Below are 24,813 nucleotides of genomic sequence, written 5' to 3'. Positions count from 1 at the left end.
GGGAGGGAGAGGAAAGGCTCTGGAGTGGAGAATCCCGGAGGAGAAGTCCCTGGACACCACTGTCATCCCCACGGGCTCTGCTCCAGAGCCAGGAGGGCAGTGCTTGCCTGCAGGGCTGCACACTGCCGGGTGCTGATGGAATGGGAGCTCTTGGGATTTCCAGCATAACTTTGCATTCCCAACCTGCGTTTCTGCCAGAGCCTGGAGAAACCTCGGGATGGGCAGCTCTGAGGGGCTCCGTGTCCGCCTCACCCACCGCTTGTGGGTGCGGCTGGGAGGTCTTGGCTCTCCCCGACTTCTCCCTTTCCCTCCCCACTGGAATTCGCCTTTTGGAATCAAAAATCCTACCGGCTATTTTTAAAGTGCTGTCGGAGCCCACTCAGCTCCTGCTCCCAGTGACAGATCTGGCTGTCAGAATCTTCAGCTGTTTTTTTGCTCCCTCTGCTCCAAGCCCGGGTGGCAACAGCTGGGATTCCCTCCTCATTCACACCCTGAGCCAGAGCCAGAGCCAGGCCAGGGACCAGGATTTTCCTCTGGAGGGTCTAGGGGGTTTGGTGCCCGTTCCCTCCGTGGCATTTGCCGGGGTAAGTGGAGTGCTGGGATCCTTGACAGAGGTGTGGGGATGGAGGGATGGGGTTTATGCCAAACGTGGCTTGGAAGGAATCCTTTGGGATTGATTGTGTATGTGGCCTATCCTGGAAAGAAGAGGGATCCACTCTTCCAGGTCTCAAGCAAATACTGCTTTCCCCAAATACTTCTCTTCCCATCCCAGTCCTGGTGCTGTAGCTCTCCTGGGCTCAGGTGGTCACTAGAATTTGCTCCCTGCAGGGCAGAGCAAACAGCAGGAGCTTGGTTTAGGAGGCAGAAAGCTTTCCTGAATGTGTTCCCAAAGGAATCTGTGGGTGCTGGAATGCTGAGGGACCATCTTCCCATTCCTGCTCTCCTCCATGACCTCCAGAATGGCCCTGAAAGATCCTGGTGTGTTTATTCCTGACCATTCCTCCTCCTTTCAGGGATCAGGGGCTGGTGCAGCTACCTCCTGCACCTGTGTAGGTGGGATTTCAGGAGGGCAGCCAGCATGGCCTGGCAGTCATCGATCCCTGGGGACACTAGTCATCGATCCCTGAGGACATTGGCCAACTTTGACCCGTGCCATGTTTGTGTTCAGGACTTGGCTGTGCCCCGGAAGGGGAGGCTGTGAGAGAAAAGGCTGGAAAAATATTCCCTGTCAGGAAACATCCCATTCCCTATTGGACAAATCCCACATGGACAAACACGGTGCTTTTCCACTGGCACTCACTCTCAGGGGGTGCAGGCAGGGCATTTCCAAGGAGGAAAACCCAGGGAAGCTCCCACGAGTGCATGACCCCCCGGTCCCGATGGTTTGGGGGCTCCCACCTCCTCCTGGAGCTCCTGGGCCCCACCTTCTCCACTCGCCGGCTGTTGTTTCCGGCTGGATCAGAGCCCAGCTAAATTTAGGAGGATCGATTTCCACCCCTGCCTCTGCCCCCTCTGCAGGGGGAAGGACGGAGCAAAGGTGGCCAGGAACGAAGAGCCACAGGGGCTCCACTCCCTGGAACCTGCTTGTGGAACCTCAGATTCTGTCCGGGTGCGAGGCCATGGAGGCACCCAGGGAGGCTGGGATTTTCCTGGGTGATCCCACGGGTCTCTCTGGCTGTCACTTGGGGCAGAGCTGGTGACAAGGACACCCATGTGTCCCGCAGGGAAGGAGCTCCCAGCGCTGGAAGCCAGATCGTTTCCTGAGGAGGCTGACACAGGTGAGTGGGGCAGTGGGAAAGCAGGAGTGAGGCACCAGGGGGTGCTTCAGGCTCTGATCCCACATGTAGCGTCCCCAAAGTCAGGGAGGAGTGAAATGCCCAACACCACCACTGTGAGGAGACAGCTCAAGCAGCACCAGGGGAGGTTCAGGTTGGATATCAGGGAAGATTTCCTCATGGAAAGGGTGGTCAAGCCCTGGCACGGGCTGCCCAGGGCAGCGGTGGAGTCACGTCCCTGGAAGTGCTCAAAGCCGTGTGGATGTGCCACCTGGGGAAGAGTGGTGGCTTTGGAAGTGCTGGGTTGGACTCACTGCCGGCTGCAGGGCCCCTCTTAGTCCCCTCTGCTGGTCCCTCTCCAATCCCACCTCTGGTTCCAGGGCAGCTGCCGAACGAAGCTGGGAGCTGCTGGCGGCTGAGAGACGCTGCAGGCTCTGCATGGATGGGCATGGGGACACCTGCCCGCAGCAGGAGCCCAGGGCAGCTGGGCAGCTCCAGCCTCTTCCTCCGAGCTTTCCTGCTCCTTTTCCTCTGCAGGCACGGTAAGGATGTGCACGGGCAGAGTTGTTCCCTGTCAAATCCAGGGGACAGGTGCTTCCAGGAGGAATCCCCGTGAGAATCTAGCGCAGGCTGGATGGCGGGAGGTGGGAGGAGAGGCTGCCCTTCCCCACCCCATCCCGTCTCTCCCAGTCTGTTCCCAGTGCAAGATCCTCCGCTGCAACTCGGAGTACGTGGCGGCGACGCTGCAGCTGCGGGGCCCCGAGCGCGGCCGCGCCTTCTGCACAGCGCTGCGCTCCTACTCGCTGTGCGCCCGGCGCACCGCCCGCACCTGCCGCGGGGACCTGGCCTTCCACTCCGCCGTGCACGGCATCGAGGACCTCATGATCCAGAACAACTGCTCCAGGGAAGGGCCCACGGCGCCGCCGCGGCCCCGGCCCCCCGCCCCGAACCCCCGCGGCTTCGAGTCGCTCGACATCTGCGACTACGAGCGGAGCTTCCTCTACAAGCACGGCCGCCCGCCCGGCTTCCAGCACTGCGCTGCCTTCGGGGACCCGCACATCCGCACCTTCCACCATGACTTCCACACGTGCCGCGTGGAGGGCTCCTGGCCGCTCTTGGACAACGACTACCTGTTCGTGCAAGCCACCAGCTCGCCGGTGGCCGAGGGCTCCAACGCAACGGTCACCAGCAAGGTAACATCAGCACACAGGCCAGGCCTGCAAATCCAGAGCCAGGGCACCGCCCGTCCTTCCCAAAACCCTCGGAACTGCTTCAAACCCAGGGGGGATGAGGAAGGAGGGACAGCAATGGTGAAGGTTGTTGAGGGGATCCTTAAACATTCCCATTGCTGCCAGGTGACCTTGTGGTCCGTGGGGTACTTGGAGGAATCTTGTGTCCATGGGGTACCTGAAGGAATCTCGCTGGGTTTGGCTCCATCAGAGTTTTCCATTGACTAAATGGAAAAAGAAGGAAAGAAGGAAATACTGTTTTGTTATCCCAAAAGGACCGTGGCAGGGATGGTTTGAGGACGGATGGGTGGGCTGGGACCTGCATCCTGGGATACTCTGAGCAGCTGGGATGGGGCCATGCCCGCTACGCTCATTCCCCTGCCGCCCTGCTCCCCGCAGCTGACCATCATATTCAAGAACATGAAGGAATGCATTGACCAGAAGGTCTACCAGGCCGAGCTGGACAACGTCCCGGCGGCTTTCCAGGACGGCTCGGTGAACGGGGGCGCGCGTCCCGGCGGGAGCAGCCTGGCGATCCGGGAGCGCAGCCCGGGCCGGCACGTGGAGATCCGCGCCGGCTACATCGGCACCACCATCGCCGTGCGCCAGGCCGGCCGCCAGCTCTCCTTCTCCATCCGCGCCGCCGACGAGGTGGCGCGGGCGTTCGGCGCGGAGCAGGACCTGCAGCTGTGCGTGGGCGGCTGCCCCCGCAGCCAGCGCCTGTCCCGCAGCCCCCGCGGCCGCCTCCCCGCCGACACGGCCCGGGCGCTCTGCCGGGAGGTGCTGCCCGTGGAGGATCTCTACTTCCAGTCGTGCGTTTTCGACGTGGCCACCTCGGGGGACGCCGACTTCGCCAAGGCAGCGCACGGCGCGCTGGAGGACGCCCGGCTCTTCCTGCCCGATGCTGAGAAGCTTCACATCTTCCAGGCTGCGGGGGGCTGCCCGCGCACCTCTCCAGCCTCTCTCCTCCTCCTCCTCCCCTGTGGACTTTGGGCTGTTTTGTCGCACTTTTAAACCCTTGCCTGCTCCGTAGGGAGCCCTGGCTCCAAGCTGCAGCCGGGAGAGATTCGTCACCTTGAAGGAGGTGTCGCCACAGCCACAAGGAATCGGAGACCCAGGAGAGGGGAGAGACGAGCCCCTGGTTTGCACCCACTGGTCTCGCATGCATGGTGCAGCTGCTCCGAGCTCCTCTCCTGAAGGCAGATCCGGTTTTTTCTGTTTCATTCTGACATGTTCCTTTTCCTCTAAGGATGTGGCATTGCAGTGCATCAAAGAAAAAATAAACCCCGTGGGTTAGAAACACCCTCTGTCCCTCAGAGCTTTTCCATAACTAATTTCCCACCTTTCTCCCGGTGTTAATCCAGCAGAATTCCAATCAGGAATCCTACAGATCCAGAAATAAGGGACTTAAAACCCAAAGCCAAATTTTTAGCAGTAAAAAAAATTTTTTTTTTTAATCTTTTTGTTTGTTTGTTTGTTTGTAGTTTTTTGTTTTTTTTTTTTTTTTTTTTGTTTTTTTTTTTAATGGATTAGGGACCCTTCACTCAGCTGCTCCCAAAGCAGAGCAAGGACACAAATTGTTTTGGGGAGCTCTGTGACCAAGAGGGGGACTTTTGAGTAGAAATCAGCCGGTTTTGTCCGTGTGCTCCTCTTCCAGGATAAACAAGTGGATCTCCAGCAGTGGGAGCTGTGGAGCTTGAGACCTCCTATATCCCTGTTGCTGTTTTTCCTTGTTTTCTTGGCACCTGTTGTGGACTTAATTTAGCTGGGTCTGGACTTGGGACCGGTGTCAGGTTTCAGGGAGGACAAAACACCCCTTGGGAATTCTCTCCCTTGGGCTCAGATTCTCTGTCACTGCACAAATCCAACCCAAACTGGAGCTTCCACTTGGAAAACGGAATTCCTAATGGCAAAGAGCCAGCTGGGCACACAGATGGGCAGGGTGTTGCCCCATGGAAGGTGCAGAACTGCAGAGGGGAGGGCAAATTTCACGTATTTCAGAGGATTGCAGTAAAGTTCTACAGGAGAAATCTTTTCCATAGGGAAGACTTTCCTTTATTTTTAATAAAGTATTAAAAATTTGGTCATCCTTGTCCCGCAGAATTGTGGAGATGGTGGAAAGGGAATTGCAGCCCTTCCAGGCATGGAGGCTCCATCGAGGGAGGTTCTATAATTCATGTTTCAGAAAAATCCATGGGGTTTTCTCTCTCTTTATTCTTTTGTGCCAAGAGCACAAAGAATACATAGGAAATAATTTCATGGAAATCATGGCAAATTTCCCCTCGGATGGGTGCTCCATGTCTTGCACCCTGCTCCAGGAATCCCTGATGGGTTTGACATTAAAGGGGTCTATTTCTGAGTCCCCATTTCCTGTCATCTGTCTCTTCATGTCTTTGGGCAGCACTGGCAGATGAGATAATAATATCTCCTTCCTCTCCTGCTCCTCTGACTTTGGAGCTTTGGGTGGATGAAACAAAGCAGGAATGAGAAAAGGAAAGCAGGCTGCTTCCCTGTGTGCTCCACAGGTTCCTCTGAGAAGAAAATCATCTGGGGAGGAATAAAATCTTCTGTGGGGAGAAAATCCTCCGTGGGGAGAATATTCTCCATAGGGATAAAATCCTCTGTAGGCATGAAATCCTCAGGAGCAGCGTTGGTAGTGCTGGAGCTCCTGGGAGAAATGGGATGGATTTGATGATGCAGGACCTAATTGTCCATCAGTTGTTGGCCAGTAGAGCCATTCAAGAAGAATTCCATGAGGAAAGGAGGGCTCCCAATGGAATTAGACTTTTCCTCCTCCTGAACAGCCTGCACCACCCAGACTGCGCCTGGCACTTTCCTTTCCTTTCTTAGGAGCTGCCTCTGAATTTAGAGCGCAGCTCCCAGGCTGAAAATGTCCAGGAATTCTGATGGCATGCACCTGATTTGCAGAGCTCTGATTCCAGGCTCCACCTGACCCAGAGTTACGCCAGGAGTGTCCAACATGGGCACTTCTGACAACTGGATTACAGCATGGAGAAGCTGTTGCTGGTGAATTATGGAATCATTAAGGCTGGAGAAACCTCAGATCACGAATCATTAACTCTCCCACAGCACTGCCAAGGGCAGCACTGACCCATGACCCCAGGTACCACATCCACTTGTTTCTGAACACACCCAGGATGGCACCTCCATCATTCCAATACCTGACCTCCCTTCCTGTGAACACAATTTCCCAAATATCCAACCTAAACCTCCTCTGCTCCTGCCTTGGGAGATGACCCTGAACTCCCCAGTCCCAACTGCCCAGGCTGGGCAGCTGGATGCTGAGCCACCCAAAGTGGGCTCCTGCTGGAGCTGGGTCAGTGGCTGAGGTGGATTTTAGCAGGTGACATCAGCAGGGAGGGAAGGGCTCGATCCAAAGTCCACTGACGTCGGTGGAAATGCATTTGTTGACACCAACAGCTTGGACTGTGTTGTGCTCCTGTTTTCGGGGTGGGGGAAGAGCTCTGCTCTCTCCCCTGGGAGACCTTGTCTCCTTTGCACTGTGGAGCAGCAGTGTGGAATAATTTGGGAGTGGGCCAGGACCTTCCCACGCTTGGCACATTTTCCCAGCACTGAACCTCTGGCTGTGGCTCAAATTTGGGCCCCTGCAGGGTGTCCAGAGGAGGTGGTGGCCCTGTGACAGGGGGAGATGGTGGCCCTGTGACTTGCTGTGACACTCCCATACCTGCCCTGAGCAGAGTGGGAGCTGCAGCCCCAGCTGCTGCTCCAGGTGGGCCAGGTCACCTTGTCCAGGGAGCATTGGCCAAAATCCCTACTCCAGGGGACAAGACTGAGTCACAGGGCCCATCTGAGGTGGAGATGCTCAGAACACACCTGGGACACCATCCCTGAAGGTGTTCACAGCCAGGAAAGCTCACAAAAGCCAAGGAATAAGGAACTTTTCCTCCTTCTCAGCAGCCAAGACTGCTCCAAGGCTGTGAGTGAGAGCTGGGGAACCCAGCCTGGAGAAGAGGAGAGGATGGATGGATGGATGGATGGATGGATGGATGGATGGATGGATGGATGGATGGATGGATGGATGGAGAATCCTCTGCCATTCCTGAGAAAGCCTCTAGATGTCCACAGAACCCAGCACTCAGGAAGGGCTCCAGCACAGTCAGAGCTCCAGAGTGCCAGGACATCCATCCTCACCCCAATCAACCAGGAATTACAGAATTCCAGATTGTTATTGGCTGGAAAAGACCTTAAAGATTGTCTTGCTCATGGCAGGGACACCTTCCCAAGACCAGGTGGCTCCAAGTCACACTTCTCTTCCCCAAATCTGACACTCCCAGCTCTTGCTTGCTGCCTTGGAGCAGTTTTGGCTGCTGAAAAAGAGGAAAAATTCTGTATTCCTTTGCTGTCTGAGGGGCTTCAGGGGCTCTGCCAGCAGCTGGAAGTCCCTCTCTCCCTGGAGTGGAGCTGATGTCACTGCCTCTTCCTGCCAGAGCAGATGACAAACACGGGACTTTACAGACCCAAGATCTGAATTCCTGCTTGTTTACGGATGGCTGAACTCTTCTGGGGCCTTATCTCCCCCTCCCTCCTCCAAAAACACCCTCTGGGCAGAAAACGGGAAGAAATCCCACCTGGATGAAGAACCGCCAGGCAGGGGGAGCTTCCACATCCCAGTCTCCAGTGGGAGCTGGAAAACTGGGACTTCAAGGGGAAAAGCCCCGAGAGGGAAGGGGAAAAGGGGATCTCGATCCCTGTCCCTGGAGAATCTCAAACATGGGGGTCAAAAGCCTTTGCTGGGGCAAAACAGAAAAAAAAGGGAAATTTTGGGAATCCCCTGTGGGAATCTGTCCTGCAAGCCGTTCCTAGGAGATCTCTGAGGAGTGACAAACCTCTGTGCCTGGCGATCCTGCACAGCTGAGCACTCTCTGCCTCCTGGAGACCTTCCCTTCAACCCCCAAACAGGACTGGGGATTTAGGAACAGACCCGGCCCCACTCCGGAGCCTCCACTCCCAAAAATCCCCGGCGCGGGACAAGCAGCTGCTTTTCAGGAGCCACCCCAGTCCCACAGCCCCTTGTTTTCCAGCTGGGCTCTATTCCCAGCGCTCCCTGAACACAAACAACCAGAGGAAATGCCTTTTCCACCCCAGCTGCCCGTGCACACCCGGGACAATCTGTCCCCACGCCGCAGCCGCTGCGGGTCGCTCCCTGCGCCTCTCTCCCCCCTCCCAGCCTGGAATATGCTGGAAGGGACCATATAAGGTGAGAAATACGGAGCAAACACCGAGAGGCTGCGGCAGCCTCGGCGTCCCGGCCACCCCGAGCTGCTCGTCCCAGAGCAGGGACAAAGGCCAGGCTGGCACGGGAGCGCCGTGGCTTCTCCTGGCAACCAATCCCGATAACCTGGAGCAGAAAAACACGGATCTTATCAGCACCAGGAGCTGTGCTGGCGAAAACAAGTCTGTGCCATGCCTGAGTCCTTCCCCGGGACCCACCCCGAGTTCAGTGAGTCACCTCAGGGCCCATTTTCTTGCTCTGTGGCTTTGGAAATGGGTTATTCAGAGGCTAAGTGTTAGTCACACTGTTCTGGCCATCTCCTTTTCCTGGCTGAGCTCGGGATAAGCAGTGGATCCTGCCCCTCTCCACATCCATCCACCTCCAACGGTGGAAATGATCCTCTGAGCCCCACGATCCCATGGCAAAGCAGCCTGGAGGGGGAGGAATGCCTTCAATAACAGTTTAGTGGGAGCAGCAGGTTGTCCCTGCCCAGAACTGGTGATTTCTCTCCTGGTTTTCTTATTTTTGAAGATTTGTCCCGCAGTGTTCCCAACCCCCCAGATCCATCCAGGGGTGCTGCTGGTGTGAGAAAACTTCCTGGAGCAAGTCTGACTGCCGAAGGAATTCCAGCAGCAGAGAGTAGGGAGGAAGGATTGCTGCTGGATGGAGGGCAGGGGGGGAAAGGGCAGCACTGACTGGCAGGTCTGGAGGAATTTAGGGAGGATTTGGTATGTGGAACGTGCCTTGGATCTTATCCTTGACAAGTTCCTTGGCATGGGGCTCCAAGGCCCTTTGGCTTTGCTGGAATGTGTCAGAGCAGCCCTCGGCTGGGGACGGTTTCCTTGGAAAGGTGCACACCTATGGGAACCGGAGAGGGAGAGCGTAAACAGGGCTCTGACAGGAACACACACCAGCACAGACCTAAGGGGTCAAATATCCCATGGCAGGGAAGGCTGGAAAAAGATCCCCAACTTTGCCAAATCAGAGCAAATCTCCAGTTCTCCATTAACCCATCACCTTTTTCCTAGTGGGAGACAATGGGGAGCAGAGGAAAAAAGGTGCAGTTCCAAACCACGGAATAATTCCCTCTCAAGGAGGAATTCTGTCCTGCGGTTTGGCAGCAGAGCAGTTTATACCCCATGGTTTATCCGGCGCTTTATCGGTTTATACGATCAGGTGTGAATTAACTCTGGGGGAAGGAGGCGATGGAAGGGCAGGAAAAGTGCCAGGAACACTCGGACAAACAACCCCTGAAGGACAACTCCCAACAAAAACACCTCCCTGTTCCTCAGCAGGGCGGGGAGCCCCCCCATTTCCATTGCTCCGGTGCTGGCTTGCTCCATGAACATTGTTCTCCTGTTTCCTCTGCTCCCAGCATTTTCCTGAGCTGGGAAAGCACTAAGGGCTGGGAAAAAAGGGCAAAGAGCTAGTTCCTGTCCTGGAGTAATGCTGGAGAGTGAAATCTGAGGGTTTCATGGAAGCCAAAGTCTCCTGGAGGGTGTGGGGGGGAGGCACAATGCTGTCCTACTCCCCAAATCCCAGACGGGAGACAGGTTTGTGGAATGGATGTCGGTGTTTGCTGCACCTTGGATCAATGTGCGGGAGGGATATTTCGGGGAAGAAGGATTGGGAGGTGTCCCCAAAACAGAGTGGGAAGCGAGAGAGGTGGTGGAAACACTCCCACAAACACACCAGGAGCGTGGAGGGAACCCCCAAAGCCAGGCTTCAATGCTGAACCCCCAAACTCACCCTTATTTACCCCAAGTAAAAGGGGGGCGAGAACCCCCCTGGGAACCCCAGAACCCGCTGAAGGCATTCCGGGGAACGGGGGCTGTGGAAGCAGCAGAGAGGGGAAAATCCTCCCCAGAAGAGCTGGATCAGTGGCGCTCGATCCCGTACCCCAAACCCGCCCTTATTTAGGGTTCACTTGGGGTGCTTGAGGGCACCCCGGGGGGGGACAGGGGGGGCTGCCCTGGGTGGGGAGGAGTCTGAGGAACGGGGTGAAGCCCCCACACCCCCCTCCGCCCCCCTAGGGCCCGGCTGGCCGCTCCCAGTTCGCCCAGTACAACACATCCTGTCCCAGACTGGGAGCAGCCCCCCCCAGCCCCTGAGCCTGGGAACATGACATCGTGTTCCGCGCTCGCCATTGGCCACCGCCGCCGCCTGTCCTCGCTCCCCATTGGCTCTCCGCGCTGTCACTCCGTCCCCGTCCCGTCCCGCCCCGGTGAACACGCGCGGCTTTCCTTCACACGCTGTCCACGCTCCTCAGCCGCCTCTCTGATTGGTCAGAGCTGCTGTAAACAAGGCAGCGGCGGCCAATGGGCGCGCTGATCACGCGAGCAGCACGCCTGGCCACGCGCCCTCGGCGTGGCGGCCCCGGCAGCAACAGGCGCGGGCGGGGATGGGCGGGGTCCCCGAGCCTATAAAAGGAGCGGGGCCAGAGGCGCCCGCAGCGCGCTGAGGAGCCGGGGCAGGGCAGCGTGTGGGGACCTCGCAGCGCCTCAAAACAAAGCGTTCCACCGCTTTTTGCCCTGCACTTGCCTGGCTCGGGCGGCTTTTGCTGCTCCACGGAGATAAATCCCCGCAGCCCTTGCTTTGCACGAGTCCGTCCTGCCCCAGCCATGGTCATGTTCAAGAAAGTGAAGAGCTTCGTGGTGGCCTTCAGCGAGCCTGACAAGGTCTATTGCAGCGGGGACAAGGTGGCTGGGCGAGTACTGGTGGAGGTGGCCGAGGTGACCCGTGTCAGCTCCGTCAAGGTGCTGGCGTGCGGCGTGGCCAAGGTGACCTGGGCCAAGGGCCCGGCGCAGTGCCGGCAGGAGATGGAGTACCTGCGCTTCGAGGACGTGCTGACGCTTGAGGAGCAGCCCACGGGTGAGGGCACGGGGCTGGAGGGCGGCAAGGGTTGCTTTAAACACCATAACCCCAACACAGCTCTGGCCCAGGGTTTGGCCATATGGAGCATGTGGTGGGGCTGGGTGGGGGCAGAGGTTTTGGGAGGGGACAAAGAGACAGGGGCGCCCCTGGGATTGGCCACATGGGTGCAGTGGGTCCCAGTGGACCCACTTGATCACCAGGACAGAGTTGATGCTGTGTCTGGAATCTGGAAAAATGACCAAATCTAGGAAAGCTTAGGAACATTGGAAAGTTTGGCCAAGTCAAGTCGAAGTCTGGGAGCTAAAGGACAAAATCAGAGCCTGGGGAACTCCTGTGGTGTGTTTTGACTCCACAGGGGTTGGTAACATTGGTGGCACAGTCAGGGAGGGGCACAGGATCACACCCTGGGGCTGGAGCCCGGAGATAAGGGGGAGCTGGGGCTGGGGTGGAGCCAGGGAGGCGCTGCGTTCTGCCCTGGGGGCCTGGGTGTTGGTGAGGTAAAGGGAGCAGCATGGAGGGAACACGGGGTTCCCGGGGTGTGTTACCCAACGCCCTTGGAACTGAGGATCACCCTGGAGCTCCAGCTGATGTTTCCTTTCTCTTCTCTCCTCCAGATGAGGATGGTTCAGTCATCCTGAGACCTGGGAACAAGTATGAGTACAAATTCGGCTTTGAGCTGCCCCAGGGGTGAGTATCAGGCAGCATCTGCCACTGGGGATGGAGTTAAATGGGAAAATCCGTGTTTTGGCTCTGGAGTGACCCTCTCCCTATCTGCAGGCCGCTGGGCACCACATTCAAGGGGAAGTATGGCTCCGTGGATTACTGGGTGAAGGCGTCTCTGGAGCGGCCGGCCTGCCCCACACAGCAGGTCAAAAAACGCTTTGAGGTGATGGATCCCGTGGATGTGAACACCCCAGAATTGCTGGTGAGCCCCGAATGCTCCAGAGGCTGGGCAGAAAAGCCCTTGGGGAGGGTCAGCCCAAGCCAGTGGCATCTTTAATCAGATTTGGGCTGAGCGGGATTAAAGGGTGGGATTAAGGAGTTCTGGATAATTCCAGAAACTGACACTGGGTGGGGCGTGTTGTGTACTCCAGGGGAATTTGAGGGTTGGTTGTAAAAAGGGAAGGAAGGGGGGAAGGAAGGGGGTGGAGGGTGGGAAGGACAGGATGGGGCCAGCTTGTGACCGTTCCCTCTCTCCACAGTCTCCGGTTGCAGCCAAGAAGGAGAAGAAAGTGTCGTGTATGTTCATCCCAGATGGACGCGTGTCTGTCAGCGCCCAGATCGACAGGAAGGGCTTCTGTGAAGGTGAGGATTGCTGGGAGCAGGGAACTGGAAGTGGGGGGACCAGTAAGGAAACCGTGGAACATCCCTAAGGTCTGGGTCCTTCCCTTGGCAGGCGACGAGATCTGTATCAACGCAGACTTTGAGAACACCTGCTCGCGCATCGTGGTGCCCAAGGCGGCCATCGTGGCCAAGCACACGTACCTGGCCAATGGCCAGACCAAGGTCTTCTCTCAGAAGCTCTCCTGCGTTCGTGGCAATCACATCATCTCTGGTACCTCCGAGTCCTGGCGCGGCAAAACCATCCGCGTGCGGAAGATCAAGCCCTCTATCCTGGGCTGCAACATTCTGCGCGTGGAGTATTTCCTGCAGGTGAGTGGGGCATCCTCTGATCCTCCCCCTTCCCTTCGTCCTTACCCTGGGGATCCTCATCCTGTCCCAAACACCGCTAAATCTCGGCTCTCCTGCAGATCTACGTCAGCGTCCCGGGCTCCAAGAAGATCATCCTGGAGCTGCCGCTGGTCATCGGGAGTCGCTCTGGCATCGGGAGCCGCAGCTCCAGCATGGCCAGTCAGACCAGTTCCGAGATGAGCTGGGTGGACCTGAACCTCCCGGACGCTCCGGAGGGTGAGTGGAGCGGGAGACACAGGGTGGGATCACATTTTGTGGGGAGCCCCTCAGCGGCCTGGGGGCTGCACACAGGTGAGCTCACGAATCCCTCCCTGCATCCCACAGCTCCCCCGTGCTACTTGGACATCGTTCCCGAGGATCACCGGCTGGAAAGCCCCACCACGCCCCTCCTGGATGATCCCGATGGATTTGACAGCCCCATCTTCATGTACGCGCCCGAGTTCAAGTTCATGCCCCCCCCCCACCTACACGGAGGTGAGCACGGCGCCGGCGCGGGACGGGCCAGGTGGGTCTGGGGTCACCTGCCCGGATCCCTCACCCGCCGCCCGCTCCGCCGCCCAGGTGGATCCCTGCGTCGCCAACAACAACGTGCAGTGAGCAGCGCCCGGCGGGGCGCTCCCGCCTTTCTGGACTCGGCTCCATGGCCACACGCCTGTGGCTCGTCTGGCCCCACACAGCGGGAGGGGAAGGGCTCCCGAGGAACTGCCACATTCCCGAGGGACTGCTGCGTTCTCGAGGAACCATCCAGGGCCATCCCCGGCACCCGGACCTCGCGGAAAACCTGAAGCAGAATCCTCAAGGACTGGGGGGGACAAGGCAGATCCGGCTGGAAAAGAGCTGGAAGACCTCGGCTGTCGGGACACACTGCCTGTCCGTGCGCTGTCGTGATGTGGTGACAGGCAGGAAGTTCTGGTTTTAACGGATTCCATCCTAATTCTGTAACTCTGGGTGCTGCTCTGGCTGCCCTGCACTCCCAGCAGGGGAGGGGGACACTGTGACATCATGAATCCATCCTGTCGTGACACAAACCTGGGATCGCGACCGGCGCCTTTTGTACTCTTGGGTTTTGTACATACAATTTGGGGGAGTGGGGGGAAGCACAAAAATGCAAATTTTGTACCTTTTTGTGGCCCCTGGGGGGCAGAATTTGTAATAAACGAATGAAACGGTACCTTTGTCTCGAGTCTCTCTTGGGGATGGGAGGATGGCAGAAACCCGCTTGGAGTGGGGATTGACCTTATTTTCCCAATTCCTGTTTTTTCTGGGAGCAGCCCTGGGTGGGGGTGGGGGTCTCCTGGTTTTTCCAGGGGAAAAAGCAAAAAGCTGAGCAGAAAATTGGTACAAGGAGGGGAAACTGAGGCACAGAGAGATTAAAGCAGGCCAGGAGGGGGTGCAGAGGGGGGAAACTGAGGCAGACAGGGGAGTATTCCTGCTCTTCCTGCCTTTTTTTGGCACGGCTGTGGGAGCCCCCCTTAGCAGATTTTTGGGATGTGGGTGAAAGGTGCTGGTGTCGAAGAACAAGGCCGTGACCTTGGCTCTGCTGCCTGCCCTCTCTCCCACTTGGAGCCCCCCCAAACCTGCTGCCTCCCCTGCTGGCCCCAGCCGGATCCCGGCCGTGCCTCCGTTTTCCTTCGGAGCTGCAGCCGCTCTGGCTCCCGGCCCAGCAGGCCAAGGGTCACCCAGTCTGGGCCAGGATGGGCTGCGGGAACTGGGGGCCACAGGCAGCCCAGGGCCCCCCAAAAGTCAGGGAGGAGCTGCCAGTGTGCTGCTGGAGCCCCTGCAGAGACCCCCTCAAAGAGCTGATTCTCCGCCAGCGCCACCACCAAGCTCCCCCTCCACCCGAGGGGCTGAACCCTGCACTCACCCTGCCCCCTTGCCCAGTTTACAGCTCTAATTAAACTAATTAAGGCCATAAACCTCCCCCACCATTCCTCTGCCTGGTCTTTGTGCAGGAGCAGCTCTGGAGCAGGATCCACACAGACCTGGGGGTTCAGCCTGACCCTCCCTGGGTTTTGGGGACCCTCCCATTGTTTGGGGACCCCCTCCAGGGCAGCTCCCTGGCTCTGGGACTGTGATCTGTGCTGGCTCTGGAGTCTCCTGAGGAATTCCAACTGGGCCAAAGGGCCCGGGGTAAACTGGGAGCACTGGCAGGGGAGCAGTGAGAGCCTGGAATGGGGTGGGAATATGGGACGGGAACAGGATGGAAGCACGAGGGGACCAGGAGATGGGACAGGACCCACAGTACCGGGGAAACTGAGGCACGCAGCTGACGGGGGTGACACGAACCCAAGGGATTCGGGCACCTCACCCAGCCCCAAACCCTTCCCCAGGCTCGGGGGGCACGTCCCACCCCCTGAAAGCTACAGACAGGAGCCCATGGTTCCCACAGCCAGCTGCAAAGAGGGGAGAGAGAGAGAAACTGGGATAAAAAGAGGGGGTGGCTTGGGAGCAGCTGGGGCCCAGAACTGCTGGAAAGTTCGTGGCCACAAACAGGAACCGGCCTCGGGGGGGAAGAGGGGGACAGCATGTGACACTCATGTGAGCAGCCCCCGCCCCTGGCCCGCGGCACAGACACACCCCCTGGAGAAAAAACACTCCTTCCTCCTAAAAAACACACTGCCCTTCCCCAAAACGCCTCCCTGCCCAAACACCTTCATCCCCATGAAAACAGCCCCTGCCAAAAAGAGCCATTTCTCCCCACCAAAAAAATGCCTCTCCCCCCCGAAAAACTTCCCCCAGTTTTTTCCTCACTCCAAAAACTCATCCCTGAAAAAAATCCCCTTTCCCTCCCCAAAATCCACCTTATTCCTTAAAACATGTATTATTTAAAAAATACACCTTGCCCCTCCAAAGAAAATCCCCCCCACAATAAGCCAAACTTTTCTCCCTTAAAATGCACCTTCCACCTAGAACACATCTTTCCCTCCCCAAAAATACATATTTTTCCCCAAAAAGACATCTTGACCCACAAGAAGTTACCTTTCTCCCCCCAAAAGCCTTTATCTTCTGAAAACCACATTTTCCAGCCAAAAAAACCACCTTCCCCTCCCCATAAAACCTTTCTTCACAAAATACAACCTTTTTCTTCCTCAAAGAAGCACATTTTCCAGCTCAAAAACCCACCTTTCAACCCCCCCAAAAACCCTTTCCCACTCTACAGTCCCTCTTTGCCCCGGTAACCCTCATATCCATCCCCCACACAAAAAGCACCCATAGCCGAGTTACAAATACCAAAATCCACTTCAATCCACGCAAAATTTGTTTTAGAAAGCGCAAAAGTTAAAAAGCTGCCGCCAAAGCGGGGTGGTGGGGGTAGTCAGAGGGGGGCCAGGGAACGTTTGGGGACTCCCTGTCACACCAAAACCCACCCCAAAACACAGTCCCCCTGTCTGTCCCTTCTCCCCGCTTGGGGACGCGGCCGGGGGTCCCCCCAAAATTGGAACCCCCCAAAACTGGAGGGTCCGGCCCCACCCTGCTGGCCTGCAGCGCCTGCGCCACCTGGTGGCGGCACGGAGCAATGACCGGGCAGGGCACCCAGGAGGGTTCACAGGGGACCCCAATGGCCCCGAGGGATGAGAAGGGCTCTGCTGCCAGGGCACTGGGGGTGAGGGGTCCCCAACGTCCTGTGGGCGGGGCGAGGGGTCCCTGGGAGTCCCCCCTTTCAGTGTGTCCCCACTGCCGCAGGAGGGTCCCCACTCTGGGGGTTCCCCCCATGGGTGGGTTGGTTTTTTTGCTTTTTTGTTGATTTTTTGGGATTTTTTCACTCTCTCGGGGTCAGTACACTGCCTCATCACCATTATCATCGCTGTCAGGGCCGAAGCTCTCTCCGTTGTCAAAGTAGGACAGGACATAGTCGGTCTCCTGCGGGGGGACACGGGAACACGGTGGTACCTGGGCACGTCCCCACCACACCAACCTCCCCAGGGTTCCCCCCTTCCCACCTCTTCGTGCTCCTCCTCATCGTACTCTTCCTCCTCCTCCTCTTTTCCTTCTTCTTCCTCCTCCTTCTCCTCTTCCTCCTCTGATGTCACCTCCTCCTCCTTCTTCTCCAGGTTCTGAGTGGGTCAGGGGAGTGTTACCGGGGGGAGACGCCAAAATCCAGCCAATGGGGACACCCCCACCCTCGCCTCACTACCTCTAGCTTCTTGATAGTCTCCTCCTTGTCGAGTGTCACACGCTGCTTGGGGACGAGGGGAGTGGTCCCTGGGGGGGCACAGGAGGCTGTCAGCCCCTGGGGGAAAAGAGGGGACACACGGGGTGGGGCAGAAAGGGGTCACTCACTGCCTTTCCTCAGCCGCCGCACCCGGATCTTCAGCTCCCGCGGGAGCCGCCTCCAGTCTGGGGGGCAGAATGGGAAGTCGGTCAGCCCCCAGTCAATTCCACGTCCCCATGTCCCCCCAGATCCCCTCCCGTGTCCCCCCACCTGGGTTCCAGTCGATGGCATTGTCCGAAGGGCTGGAGAGCTGGTACTTGTCTGAGTAGCGCTCAATGTCTGTGGGGAAAATGTGGGGAAACACTCTGGGGGGACTCAGGGGACACCCAGCCCTGGGGACACCTGTGGGACCCACATGGGGATGGCTGATGGCACGAGGTGGTGCAGCTAGAGGGAATAAAATGGGAGGAATAAAATGGGAAGGATGGGGAGTCCCAGCCTGGGACGGGGAGGTGACAGTGCTGGAAAGGCCAGGGAGCAGCCAAGGGGAAGGGACAATGGGGACTGGCTCGCGTTCAAACCCATTCCTCATCGGGGAAGGGTCAGGATCCCCCCCGGTACCTCTGCGGGGTGCCCCCGGTTTGACGAAGTAGGGGAGCCCCCTCATTGCCCTGCGCAGCTCCTGCTTCAGCGCCAGCATGTACTCGCCCTCCTCGCCCCCGGGCAGGGGCACGGCGCGGCGCTCCAGGGCCTGGGCAGGGGCACGACTGTGATGAGCGGGTCAGTGCTCAGCCCCCGGGGGGACTCCGGGCCCCCGAACCCCCGAGGACTCACCGGGAAGAGGGGCGAGGGCTGCAGCGTGGGCGGGGGCAGAGCGTCGCCCTTCCCGATGCCCACGGCCTCCACGTTGAAGGTCATCTGGCCCCGGCCCCGGCCGCGGCCCCGGCCCGCCATGCTGAGCCCCGGGGCCGCTGGGAACGGGGGGGCACGGTGACACCTCCGTCCCCTGCCCGCTCCCGCCGATGCCCCAAGCCCCGTCCTTTCCCTGCTCCCCGCGGTCCCGCTCCCCGGCCAGTTCCTCCCTCCGCCCGCTCCCGGTGCCGATCTCCCCCGCTCCATCCGCTCCCTGTTGTCCCCCCGGGCCTCATTATCCCTCCCGGTCCCGATCCCGGCGTTCCCCCACAGTCCCGGTTCCACCCCGTTCTCGGTCCCTGTGCTCCCCGCTGTCGGTTCTTTCCCCTCCCGAAAACTGGTCCCGGTCGTGATCCCAGTCCCGATGTGTCCCCGTTCCCGTACTCCCCATCCCTATTCCGGTGTCCCGTCTCTCTGCACCACCCAGTCCCGACGGCCTCCCCCCTGGCCTCCGGCCTCGGTTCCCGTTCCCCGTCCCCGTCCCCGTCCCCTTCCCCGGTCCCCGTCCCCAGGCCCTCCCGGTGCCGCTGCCGCCCCTCGCACCCCGGTCCCCGGTGCCGGTCCCGGTGCCGGTCCCGGTGCCGGTGCCGAGCCCCGCGCCGCTCCCGCCCCGCGCAAGCGCACGTGTCCGCGCAGAGGGGGCGGTGCTTGTGAACGAGCCCCGCGCTGATTGGCTGCTCAGAGCGAGGGGCGGGGCAAGGAGGCGATCAATGGATGGCGGGGCGGGGGCGGAAAAAGGGGGTGGAAAGGGGGGAAGAAAAGGGGGATCGAAAGGGCTGAGAAAAGGGCGATTAAAAGGGGTAAGAAAAGGGGGATCAAAAGGCCCCTCGGCCCCCCACGCCCAGACCCCCCAACCCTGTGGCCCTGGCGTAGCTCGGCCCCCGGTACTAGGGCCACCCTGGCCCTCCGCCCCGCTATGCGGTCCCCCCCAGTCCCGGTGCCCCACGGCCCCCAGCCTGACTGTTCTGGAAGCCCCCGGCCCACTGCCCCCTGGCCTCCCGCCGTGTCCGGTGCTCCAGGGCCCTCATCCCCCTTGCACGGCTGCAGCCCAGACCCGCTGCCCCACGGCCCTTAGTCCTGCTGGACTGTGATCCCCAGTCCCGCTGCCCCACGGAGCCCCCACACACAGCCTCTGTGTCCCCCGGCCCCTGCGCCCCCCTCCTCACTCCCACGCAGGGCCGGGCGCTGGATGCGCCGTGGGTGATTCATCCTGCTCCAACCCCCCCCGCGCCGGCAGCTGCCAAAAATAGCGCTGCGGGAGGGGGGGAACCTTCCACATCACCTCCCGCCCCCCCGCCTCACCGGCGGCAGGCCGGGATGGTGGCCACGGGCCGCTGTTCCCGACACCCCCATCCCCGGGGCCGTGGGAACCGGGACCTGGAGCGGAGGGACCCCATGTTCCGGTTGCCACGGTAAAATGGGGATGGAGAGGGGCTGGATGGGGGGGGGGTCCCCGCTGTGGGGTGTCCCCACTGTGTGGGGGGTGACAGAACAGCCCCCAGGCCCGGCTCGGGGGTGTCTCACTGAGGGGACCGAGGGGACTGGGAAGGTGGTGGATGCTCCCCCATTTTCCCGGCTGGTCGGAGCGGGATGAGCGGCCGTCGCCATGGGAACCGTGAGGCAGGGATGGGGTGTGGACAAGGATCAGGGTACCGGCAGGGATGGGGGTATGGGCAGGGTATAGGAGTACAGCTAGGGATGTGGCCGTGGGCAGGGGAAACGGGTGGGACAAAGGTAGGAGAGGGAAGAGGTTGAGGAGGGGGAGCAGGAAGGGATTTGAGGAGTGTGAGAGGAACTGCCGGCAGGGGCAGGTGGGTTTGTGGGTGCGGGCAGGGGGAACGTGGGTGAGGGACACAGGCTGGGGGGCTCGGCCTCGCGGGAAACCTCCCTTGCAGGAGAAACTGAGGCAGGGAGGGGGGGACACCCCATCCTGGGGGACTCTGGAGTCTCACCCTGTGCTCATCCTGGGAGTCTCATGGGGAGTCTGACCCTGTTCCCATCCCGGGGGACTCGGGGGTCTCACCCCGCGTCCTGTCCCCTTGCAGTGAGCGAGTGCCAGCCCTGTCGCCGTGAGCCCGGCCATGCCCAGCCCCGTCCGCCGCGCCCCCAGCGCCGCGGTGCCTCTGGGACTCCCCATGGTCCCGGCGGAGGGCTCGGCGCTGCTGCGCGCCGTGTCCCAAGGGAAATTCCGCCTGACCCGGCTGCTGCTGGAGGGGGGAGCCTACATCAACGAGGGCAATGCCGCGGGCACGACGCCGCTGATGGCAGCGTGCCGCGCCGGCTACGCCGACCCGCCCGAGCAGCCGCGGATGGTCCAGTACCTTCTGGAGAACGGCGCCGATCCCAACATTCCCGACAAAGCCGGGAAGACGGCGCTGATGCACGCTTGTGCGGAGCGCGCCGGCCCGGCCGTGGTCGCCATCCTGCTGTCCCACGGCGCCGACCCCAGCGCCCGCGATTACGCCGGCGGCTCCGCGCTGGTTTACGCCTTGGAGCGCGGGGACCGGGAGACGCTGCAGGTGCTGCTGGACGCGTGTCGGGAGCGCGGGCGCGACGTCATCATCATCACCTCGGCCACGTCGCCCCGCGGCACCAAAACCACCCGGCAATACCTGAACTCGCCCCCGTCGCCCGCGCTCTGCGCGTCCCCCTCGCAGGTGCAGGTGCGGGCGGCGGCGTCGCCGCCGGGTGCCGGCGCAAGGGACGAGGAGCGCGACGTGTTCCGCTTCCCACCCGCGGCTCCGGGCGCAGCTCCAGAATCATCCCGGGCCGGGCCCAAGCGGCAGCTGAAGAGGCTCAACTCGGAGCCGTGGGGGCTGGTGGTGCCAGGGGTGGAGGGGATACGGGAACACTCCGAGGGGACACAGGGAAGCCTGGAGGGGACACAGGGACCCTCAGAGGGAACAGAGAAAACCTTAGAGGAGATACGGGGACCCCCAGAGGGGACACGGAGACCCTTGGAGGGGACACGGGGCCCCTCAGAAGGTTCGTGGGGCTCCCCTGAGGGCCCTCGGGAGCCCCTGGAAGGGCCGTCAGCCTCCCCGGAGCGGCTGCGGATGGGGCTGGAGGCGCTGCGGCTGCGCCCGCGCCGGCACAGCGTGGAGGGGCGCGAGGTCTTGGGGCTGCCAGGAGTCACCTGGGCAGAACGGGTGCCCCCTGTCCCCAGCCCGGGGCGTTGGGCTGCAGCCCCCGATCCTCCACGGGGCAAACCCCTGCGCCGGGACCCCCCCAATCCTGAGCTAGGCCCCGCCGGGCCGCTGCGGCACCCGGCCGCGCTGCTGGAGCGCCGTGGCTCTGGAACGCTTCCCCTGGAGCCCCTGGGGCCGGGCAGGGCTGGGCTGCTCCCCCCGCTGCCCCCCCGAGCACTGCTCCGCCGGCACTCCATGCAGCCGGAGGCCCTGCGGCACCTCGGGGCCCTCTGCGGGGGGCTGGCTCCTGAGCCTGGCTCTTAGGGACCCCCCAGGCCCGCCTGGGCCGTGGTACCATCTGCTCTGAACCCTGCTAAGGGTCAGCACAAACCCTTTGTCGACACAAACTCTGCACGACCCCGAATTTGGGGAGCTGGTGGGTGCATTCCCAATTCCCAGACCCCCCAGTATCCTTCTGCTGCTCCTGCCTCACCTCTCAGCAGCTCTCTTCCCTAGACCCATCGCTGGTGGTCCCCAGCTGGCAATAAAGGACCCAGTGTAGCTCAGTGGCTCTGATGGGTTGGCCCATCTGTGGGTTTGGGGACACAGGGGACAGCTGGGGGCACAGCTGGATGCCAGATCCCAGCACATCTGGGCACAGGGACCCCACTGGGACCCCCCAAGCTTTGCACAGCTGTTGCTCCTCAATGCCAGTTTTAAGGAAAAAAAAGAAAAAAGGTTTCTCAAGACCGGCATTGTTTTACTGCTAGGCTGGGAGCAATCCTCAGGATCCTTGGGGATCCAGCAGTCTGGATGGGGGAGGGATTTTAGGGAAAAGGGCATGGGAGGAGCTGGGGAGCTTCAATGAAGGACAAAGAACAAGAAGACAAACTTAGACAAAATCTTGTTATTTAACAGAAAACAAGGAATTTCTGGTGGGATAAATACCATGGGAGATTTAGGGACCATTTGCCTAGGGCATGGAAAAAACTCCTGGGATGTACTGGGATGGGGGGCTGGGAGAGATCAGGGATGAGGTTTGGGTCCCCCAAACCTGAGGGAAATCCCCCCAACCCGCAGAGACTGCTGCTTCCCTCTTATTTGTCCTTTGAAAACAATATAATTCCATAAAACCCAAATTTCCCCGGTGATGGAGCTGGTTTGGCTCCCCGAGGCTGCGTACAAACCCCCAGTTTCCCCCAGTCTGGACTCAGAACACAAATGGTGGAAGGCTGGATCCATCATCGGCGGCGCCGGTCCGGACTGCGGCTCCGCCGGCGCCCACCCCTGGAAAACAGGGAAGAGGTGGGGAAGGGAAAGAGGGAAAGAGAAAAGGGGAAAAGTGGGTAAGGGAAAAGGAGAGAAGGGAAAAGAGGGTAAGGGAATGGGGGAAGTAAAGAAAGAAGGGGGAAAAGGGAAAGAAGCGGGAGGAAAGGGGAAAAGGTGGGGAAAGGGAGGGAAAAGAGTACAGGAAATGGGGGAAAGAAGAGGGAAGGAAGGAGTCTAGAAGAAGGGCATTTTGGGGTGTTCTTCCCTATATTAACCCTGCCACCCCCACAATGGTGCATGGAATGCCCCCATTCCCCTAGCCAAGGGCTCCACTGCTCCCACAGGTCCCTCCCATTCCCAGCTCCTGGAATTCCCAGGAATCCCCTCACCTCCGCTTGCCCTTGGGGGGGCCCCTGACGAAGCACCAGTCCACGCTGACCGGCTGCCCCATGAGCTCCTGCCCGTTGAGCCCCTCCATGGCTGCCTGCGCCTCCTTGTACGTCTCATACTCGACCAGCGTGTAGCCCTGGGATGGGATTGGATGGGGAATGAGCCCGGACGCCAGAGGAACTCACAGCTCAGGTTTGGGGTGCACGGATCCCCTGACACCCCGGCTGTAGGCATGGGAATGAGCCCGGGCACTGGGGGAATCCAGCTCACAGCCCAACCCCCAGCTCAGTTTTGGGACACAGGGACCTCCCAGTAAGTAAATTGTGAGGTGCAGGGACTCCCAGAACTGGCTCAGTTTTGTGGTGCACCCATGGCACCTCCCAGCTCAGAGCCTCTCCCAAGCTGAGGTGGAGCCTGGGGGTCCCCACAAGCACCCCCCACCCCTCTACCTTCAAGTATCCCGTGCGCCGGTCCAGGTTCAGATGGATGTTCTTGATCTCTCCAAATTCGGCGAATCGGTCGTGCACGTCCTCCTCTGTGGCCTCCTCATGCACCCCTGTCACAAACAGGATCCAGCCCTCCACGGCTGGGCAGGAAAAGGGGGGTCAGAGATCTGCGAATGGAGCTTTCCCCCCAAAATCCCTTGCCTTGGGGCAGGGGCTTGGAGCCTCCACAGCTGATATTTGGGTGTTGATCCAAAAGTGATCCTGGGAAGGTGGGGAAGAATCATCCCAGCATGGTCCCAGTTCTTCCTCCTTCCCATGGTGGGTCCCCAGGAAAGGATCTGTCACCCAAAGTCACACTTTTTTTCACAGCTAGGAAAAGGCGATGGAGACCCAGAGTCCACAAATCTTGGGTGAGGTTGGGAAAAGCTCATCCCAGCAGAGCTGAACCCCAATCCAGTACCCCCAACCTGTGCTCCCCATTCCCCCTCCCTTCCATGGTGACACTTGGAGGCCGTGGGGCTCTCAGGAAAAAGCATCTCCACCAAATCGCACCTTGAGAAGGGGATATGGACCTGGGCATTGCCCTAAAATAAATTCTGGGAATGGGGGACGGGAAGGGATTGCCCCAGCAGGGCTGAGCCCTGATCCAGAGCTGCAGAGCCCCCAAGAAGCCCTCCAGATCCCCAGCGTTCCCCCTCACATCGCTGTGGCCCTGGCTCATCTCCGTCCTGCTCAACGCTGTCGTAATCTTCGCGCACCCGAGCGCGGGATCCTTCCTCTGGAAAGGAGGGAAAACGGGGGAAGAACAGGGGTTCCAGACTTCAGGGTCACCCAGCCCCTCCAGAGTGCCAGGGAAGGGGTTTGAGAGCGTTCTTGGGCCTCACCTGAGCCGAAGCCGCGGCCCTTCCGCTTCTTGGCCTTTTCCTTCAGCTTGTGGATGCTCTCTGGTGGGAATTGCATGGAGGCAACGGGGTCATGGAGTCAGCAGGAGCAGGGAGCCCCCCGGATGGACAGAGACCCCTGATCCTGGCTGGGAAGGGCCCCCCTGGGCTGGGAAGGATGTCCTTGGGTCAGGAAAGACCCATCTGGGCTGGGCAGGACTCCCTGGTGAAGGCAGAAACACCTCCGGGAAAAACAGGACAGTTTCCCCATAACGGGAATGATCTCCCCCCGGCGGCACAGGACCCCCAGAATCCCTCCGCGCCAGGGATGATCCCATGAGCCGGGAATGACCCCTTAGGACAGGCAGGATCCTTCTCCCATGCTGGGAATGACCCTCTGACCCCGGAATGACCCCCCAGCGCCGAGCAGGAGTGCCCTGGGAACGACAGGAACCCCCACCCCGCGCCGGGGCTGTCCATGAGGCCGACGGGGTTGGGGGGCGCGGCCAGAGGCGCTCCGCTGAGCCGGGATCCGGCCGGGTCGGTCGCGGGGCCGCCCTGAGCCGGACGGTAGCGCCCGAACCCCGCACTCACCGTCCCCATCCTCGTCCATAGCGAAATCCTCTCCGCCCGCCTCATGAAGATCCAGCACGTCCGCCATCTTGCCCAGAATACTGGAGCAGGCCGGGAGAGCGCCGGAAGTGGTCCCACAGTGGGCGGGCACTCGGCGGAAGCACGGGCACGGCCACATTGGGGAGGGCGCTTGGCGGGACAGCCCGCTCCGCCATGCTGAGGAGGTCACGCCGTCTT

At 60.1% G+C, this 24,813-nt stretch overlaps 5 protein-coding genes across 7 annotated transcripts; 3 read left to right on the top strand and 2 right to left on the bottom strand.

Moving 5' to 3' along the window:
• Nucleotides 1-1,118: 1,118 nt before the first annotated feature.
• Nucleotides 1,119-4,307, top strand: HJV (hemojuvelin BMP co-receptor). 2 transcript variants are annotated; one of them, XM_056510976.1, is made up of 5 exons: nt 1,145-1,609; nt 1,725-1,778; nt 2,156-2,317; nt 2,466-2,968; nt 3,404-4,307. In XM_056510976.1, the coding sequence occupies exons 3-5, from the start codon at nt 2,218-2,220 to the stop codon at nt 4,016-4,018; spliced, it is 1,218 nt and encodes a 405-aa protein (XP_056366951.1). In that variant the 5' UTR covers nt 1,145-1,609; nt 1,725-1,778; nt 2,156-2,217; the 3' UTR covers nt 4,019-4,307. The 2 variants fall into 2 exon arrangements, with proteins under 2 accessions (XP_056366950.1, XP_056366951.1); XM_056510975.1 differs by having other exon boundaries at nt 1,119-1,778.
• A 6,394-nt stretch (nt 4,308-10,701) lies between these two features.
• TXNIP (thioredoxin interacting protein) lies at nt 10,702-13,995 on the top strand. The gene is given in 9 exon segments (XM_056510996.1): nt 10,702-11,129; nt 11,747-11,819; nt 11,910-12,057; nt 12,335-12,437; nt 12,529-12,785; nt 12,884-13,040; nt 13,149-13,276; nt 13,278-13,298; nt 13,386-13,995. Coding segments are annotated over 9 exon segments (1,173 nt in total). The 5' UTR covers nt 10,702-10,879; the 3' UTR covers nt 13,422-13,995.
• Nucleotides 13,996-14,773: 778 nt separating this feature from the next.
• On the top strand, nt 14,774-22,153 carry ANKRD34A (ankyrin repeat domain 34A). Of its 2 annotated transcripts, none has more exons than XM_056510974.1 (2): nt 14,774-14,954; nt 19,935-21,869. In XM_056510974.1, the coding sequence occupies exon 2, from the start codon at nt 19,971-19,973 to the stop codon at nt 21,339-21,341; it is 1,371 nt and encodes a 456-aa protein (XP_056366949.1). In that variant the 5' UTR covers nt 14,774-14,954; nt 19,935-19,970; the 3' UTR covers nt 21,342-21,869. The 2 variants fall into 2 exon arrangements, with proteins under 2 accessions (XP_056366949.1, XP_056366948.1); XM_056510973.1 differs by lacking the exon at nt 14,774-14,954 and adding an exon at nt 18,539-19,301 and having other exon boundaries at nt 19,935-22,153.
• Nucleotides 16,053-17,991, bottom strand: POLR3GL (RNA polymerase III subunit GL). Its single transcript, XM_056511029.1, has 7 exons — nt 17,812-17,991; nt 17,599-17,728; nt 17,248-17,316; nt 17,106-17,162; nt 16,960-17,027; nt 16,766-16,879; nt 16,053-16,685 (listed from the first exon to the last, which is right to left on the bottom strand). Exons 1-7 carry the CDS (start codon nt 17,929-17,931, stop codon nt 16,599-16,601), a joined length of 645 nt encoding a protein of 214 aa, XP_056367004.1. The 5' UTR covers nt 17,932-17,991; the 3' UTR covers nt 16,053-16,598.
• On the bottom strand, nt 21,905-24,700 carry RBM8A (RNA binding motif protein 8A). The gene is made up of 6 exons (XM_056511047.1): nt 24,598-24,700; nt 24,007-24,066; nt 23,823-23,900; nt 23,126-23,262; nt 22,676-22,812; nt 21,905-22,304 (listed from the first exon to the last, which is right to left on the bottom strand). The coding sequence occupies exons 1-6, from the start codon at nt 24,662-24,664 to the stop codon at nt 22,259-22,261; spliced, it is 525 nt and encodes a 174-aa protein (XP_056367022.1). The 5' UTR covers nt 24,665-24,700; the 3' UTR covers nt 21,905-22,258.
• Nucleotides 24,701-24,813: the final 113 nt, after the last annotated feature.

The sequence above is a fragment of the Oenanthe melanoleuca genome, chromosome 25, assembly GCF_029582105.1.
Source record: "Oenanthe melanoleuca isolate GR-GAL-2019-014 chromosome 25, OMel1.0, whole genome shotgun sequence".
NCBI lineage: Eukaryota > Metazoa > Chordata > Aves > Passeriformes > Muscicapidae > Oenanthe > Oenanthe melanoleuca.
This window is presented reverse-complemented; position numbering and strand designations above follow the sequence as displayed.

What these genes read in the sequence shown, in the direction of transcription:
- RBM8A (XM_056511047.1), bottom strand. Translation starts at nt 24,664, where the DNA reads ATGGCGGACGTGCTGGATCTTCATGAGGCGGGCGGAGAGGATTTCGCT. An exon ending in TATGGACGAGGATGGGGACG is followed by an intron (nt 24,067 to 24,597) that starts GTGAGTGCGGGG and finishes AATTCCCACCAG; the next exon opens with AGAGCATCCACAAGCTGAAG. An exon ending in CCCCCCAAGGGCAAGCGGAG is followed by an intron (nt 22,305 to 22,675) that starts GTGAGGGGATTC and finishes CCTGTTTTCCAG; the next exon opens with GGGTGGGCGCCGGCGGAGCC.
- HJV (XM_056510975.1), top strand. Translation starts at nt 1,712, where the DNA reads ATGTGTCCCGCAGGGAAGGAGCTCCCAGCGCTGGAAGCCAGATCGTTT. An exon ending in TCCTGAGGAGGCTGACACAG is followed by an intron (nt 1,779 to 2,155) that starts GTGAGTGGGGCA and finishes CTCTGGTTCCAG; the next exon opens with GGCAGCTGCCGAACGAAGCT. An exon ending in CCTTTTCCTCTGCAGGCACG is followed by an intron (nt 2,318 to 2,465) that starts GTAAGGATGTGC and finishes CGTCTCTCCCAG; the next exon opens with TCTGTTCCCAGTGCAAGATC.
- ANKRD34A (XM_056510973.1), top strand. Translation starts at nt 19,971, where the DNA reads ATGCCCAGCCCCGTCCGCCGCGCCCCCAGCGCCGCGGTGCCTCTGGGA.
- POLR3GL (XM_056511029.1), bottom strand. Translation starts at nt 17,931, where the DNA reads ATGGCGGGCCGGGGCCGCGGCCGGGGCCGGGGCCAGATGACCTTCAAC. An exon ending in TGCCATCGACTGGAACCCAG is followed by an intron (nt 17,163 to 17,247) that starts GTGGGGGGACAC and finishes TCTGCCCCCCAG; the next exon opens with ACTGGAGGCGGCTCCCGCGG. An exon ending in GCGGCGGCTGAGGAAAGGCA is followed by an intron (nt 17,028 to 17,105) that starts GTGAGTGACCCC and finishes GTGCCCCCCCAG; the next exon opens with GGACCACTCCCCTCGTCCCC.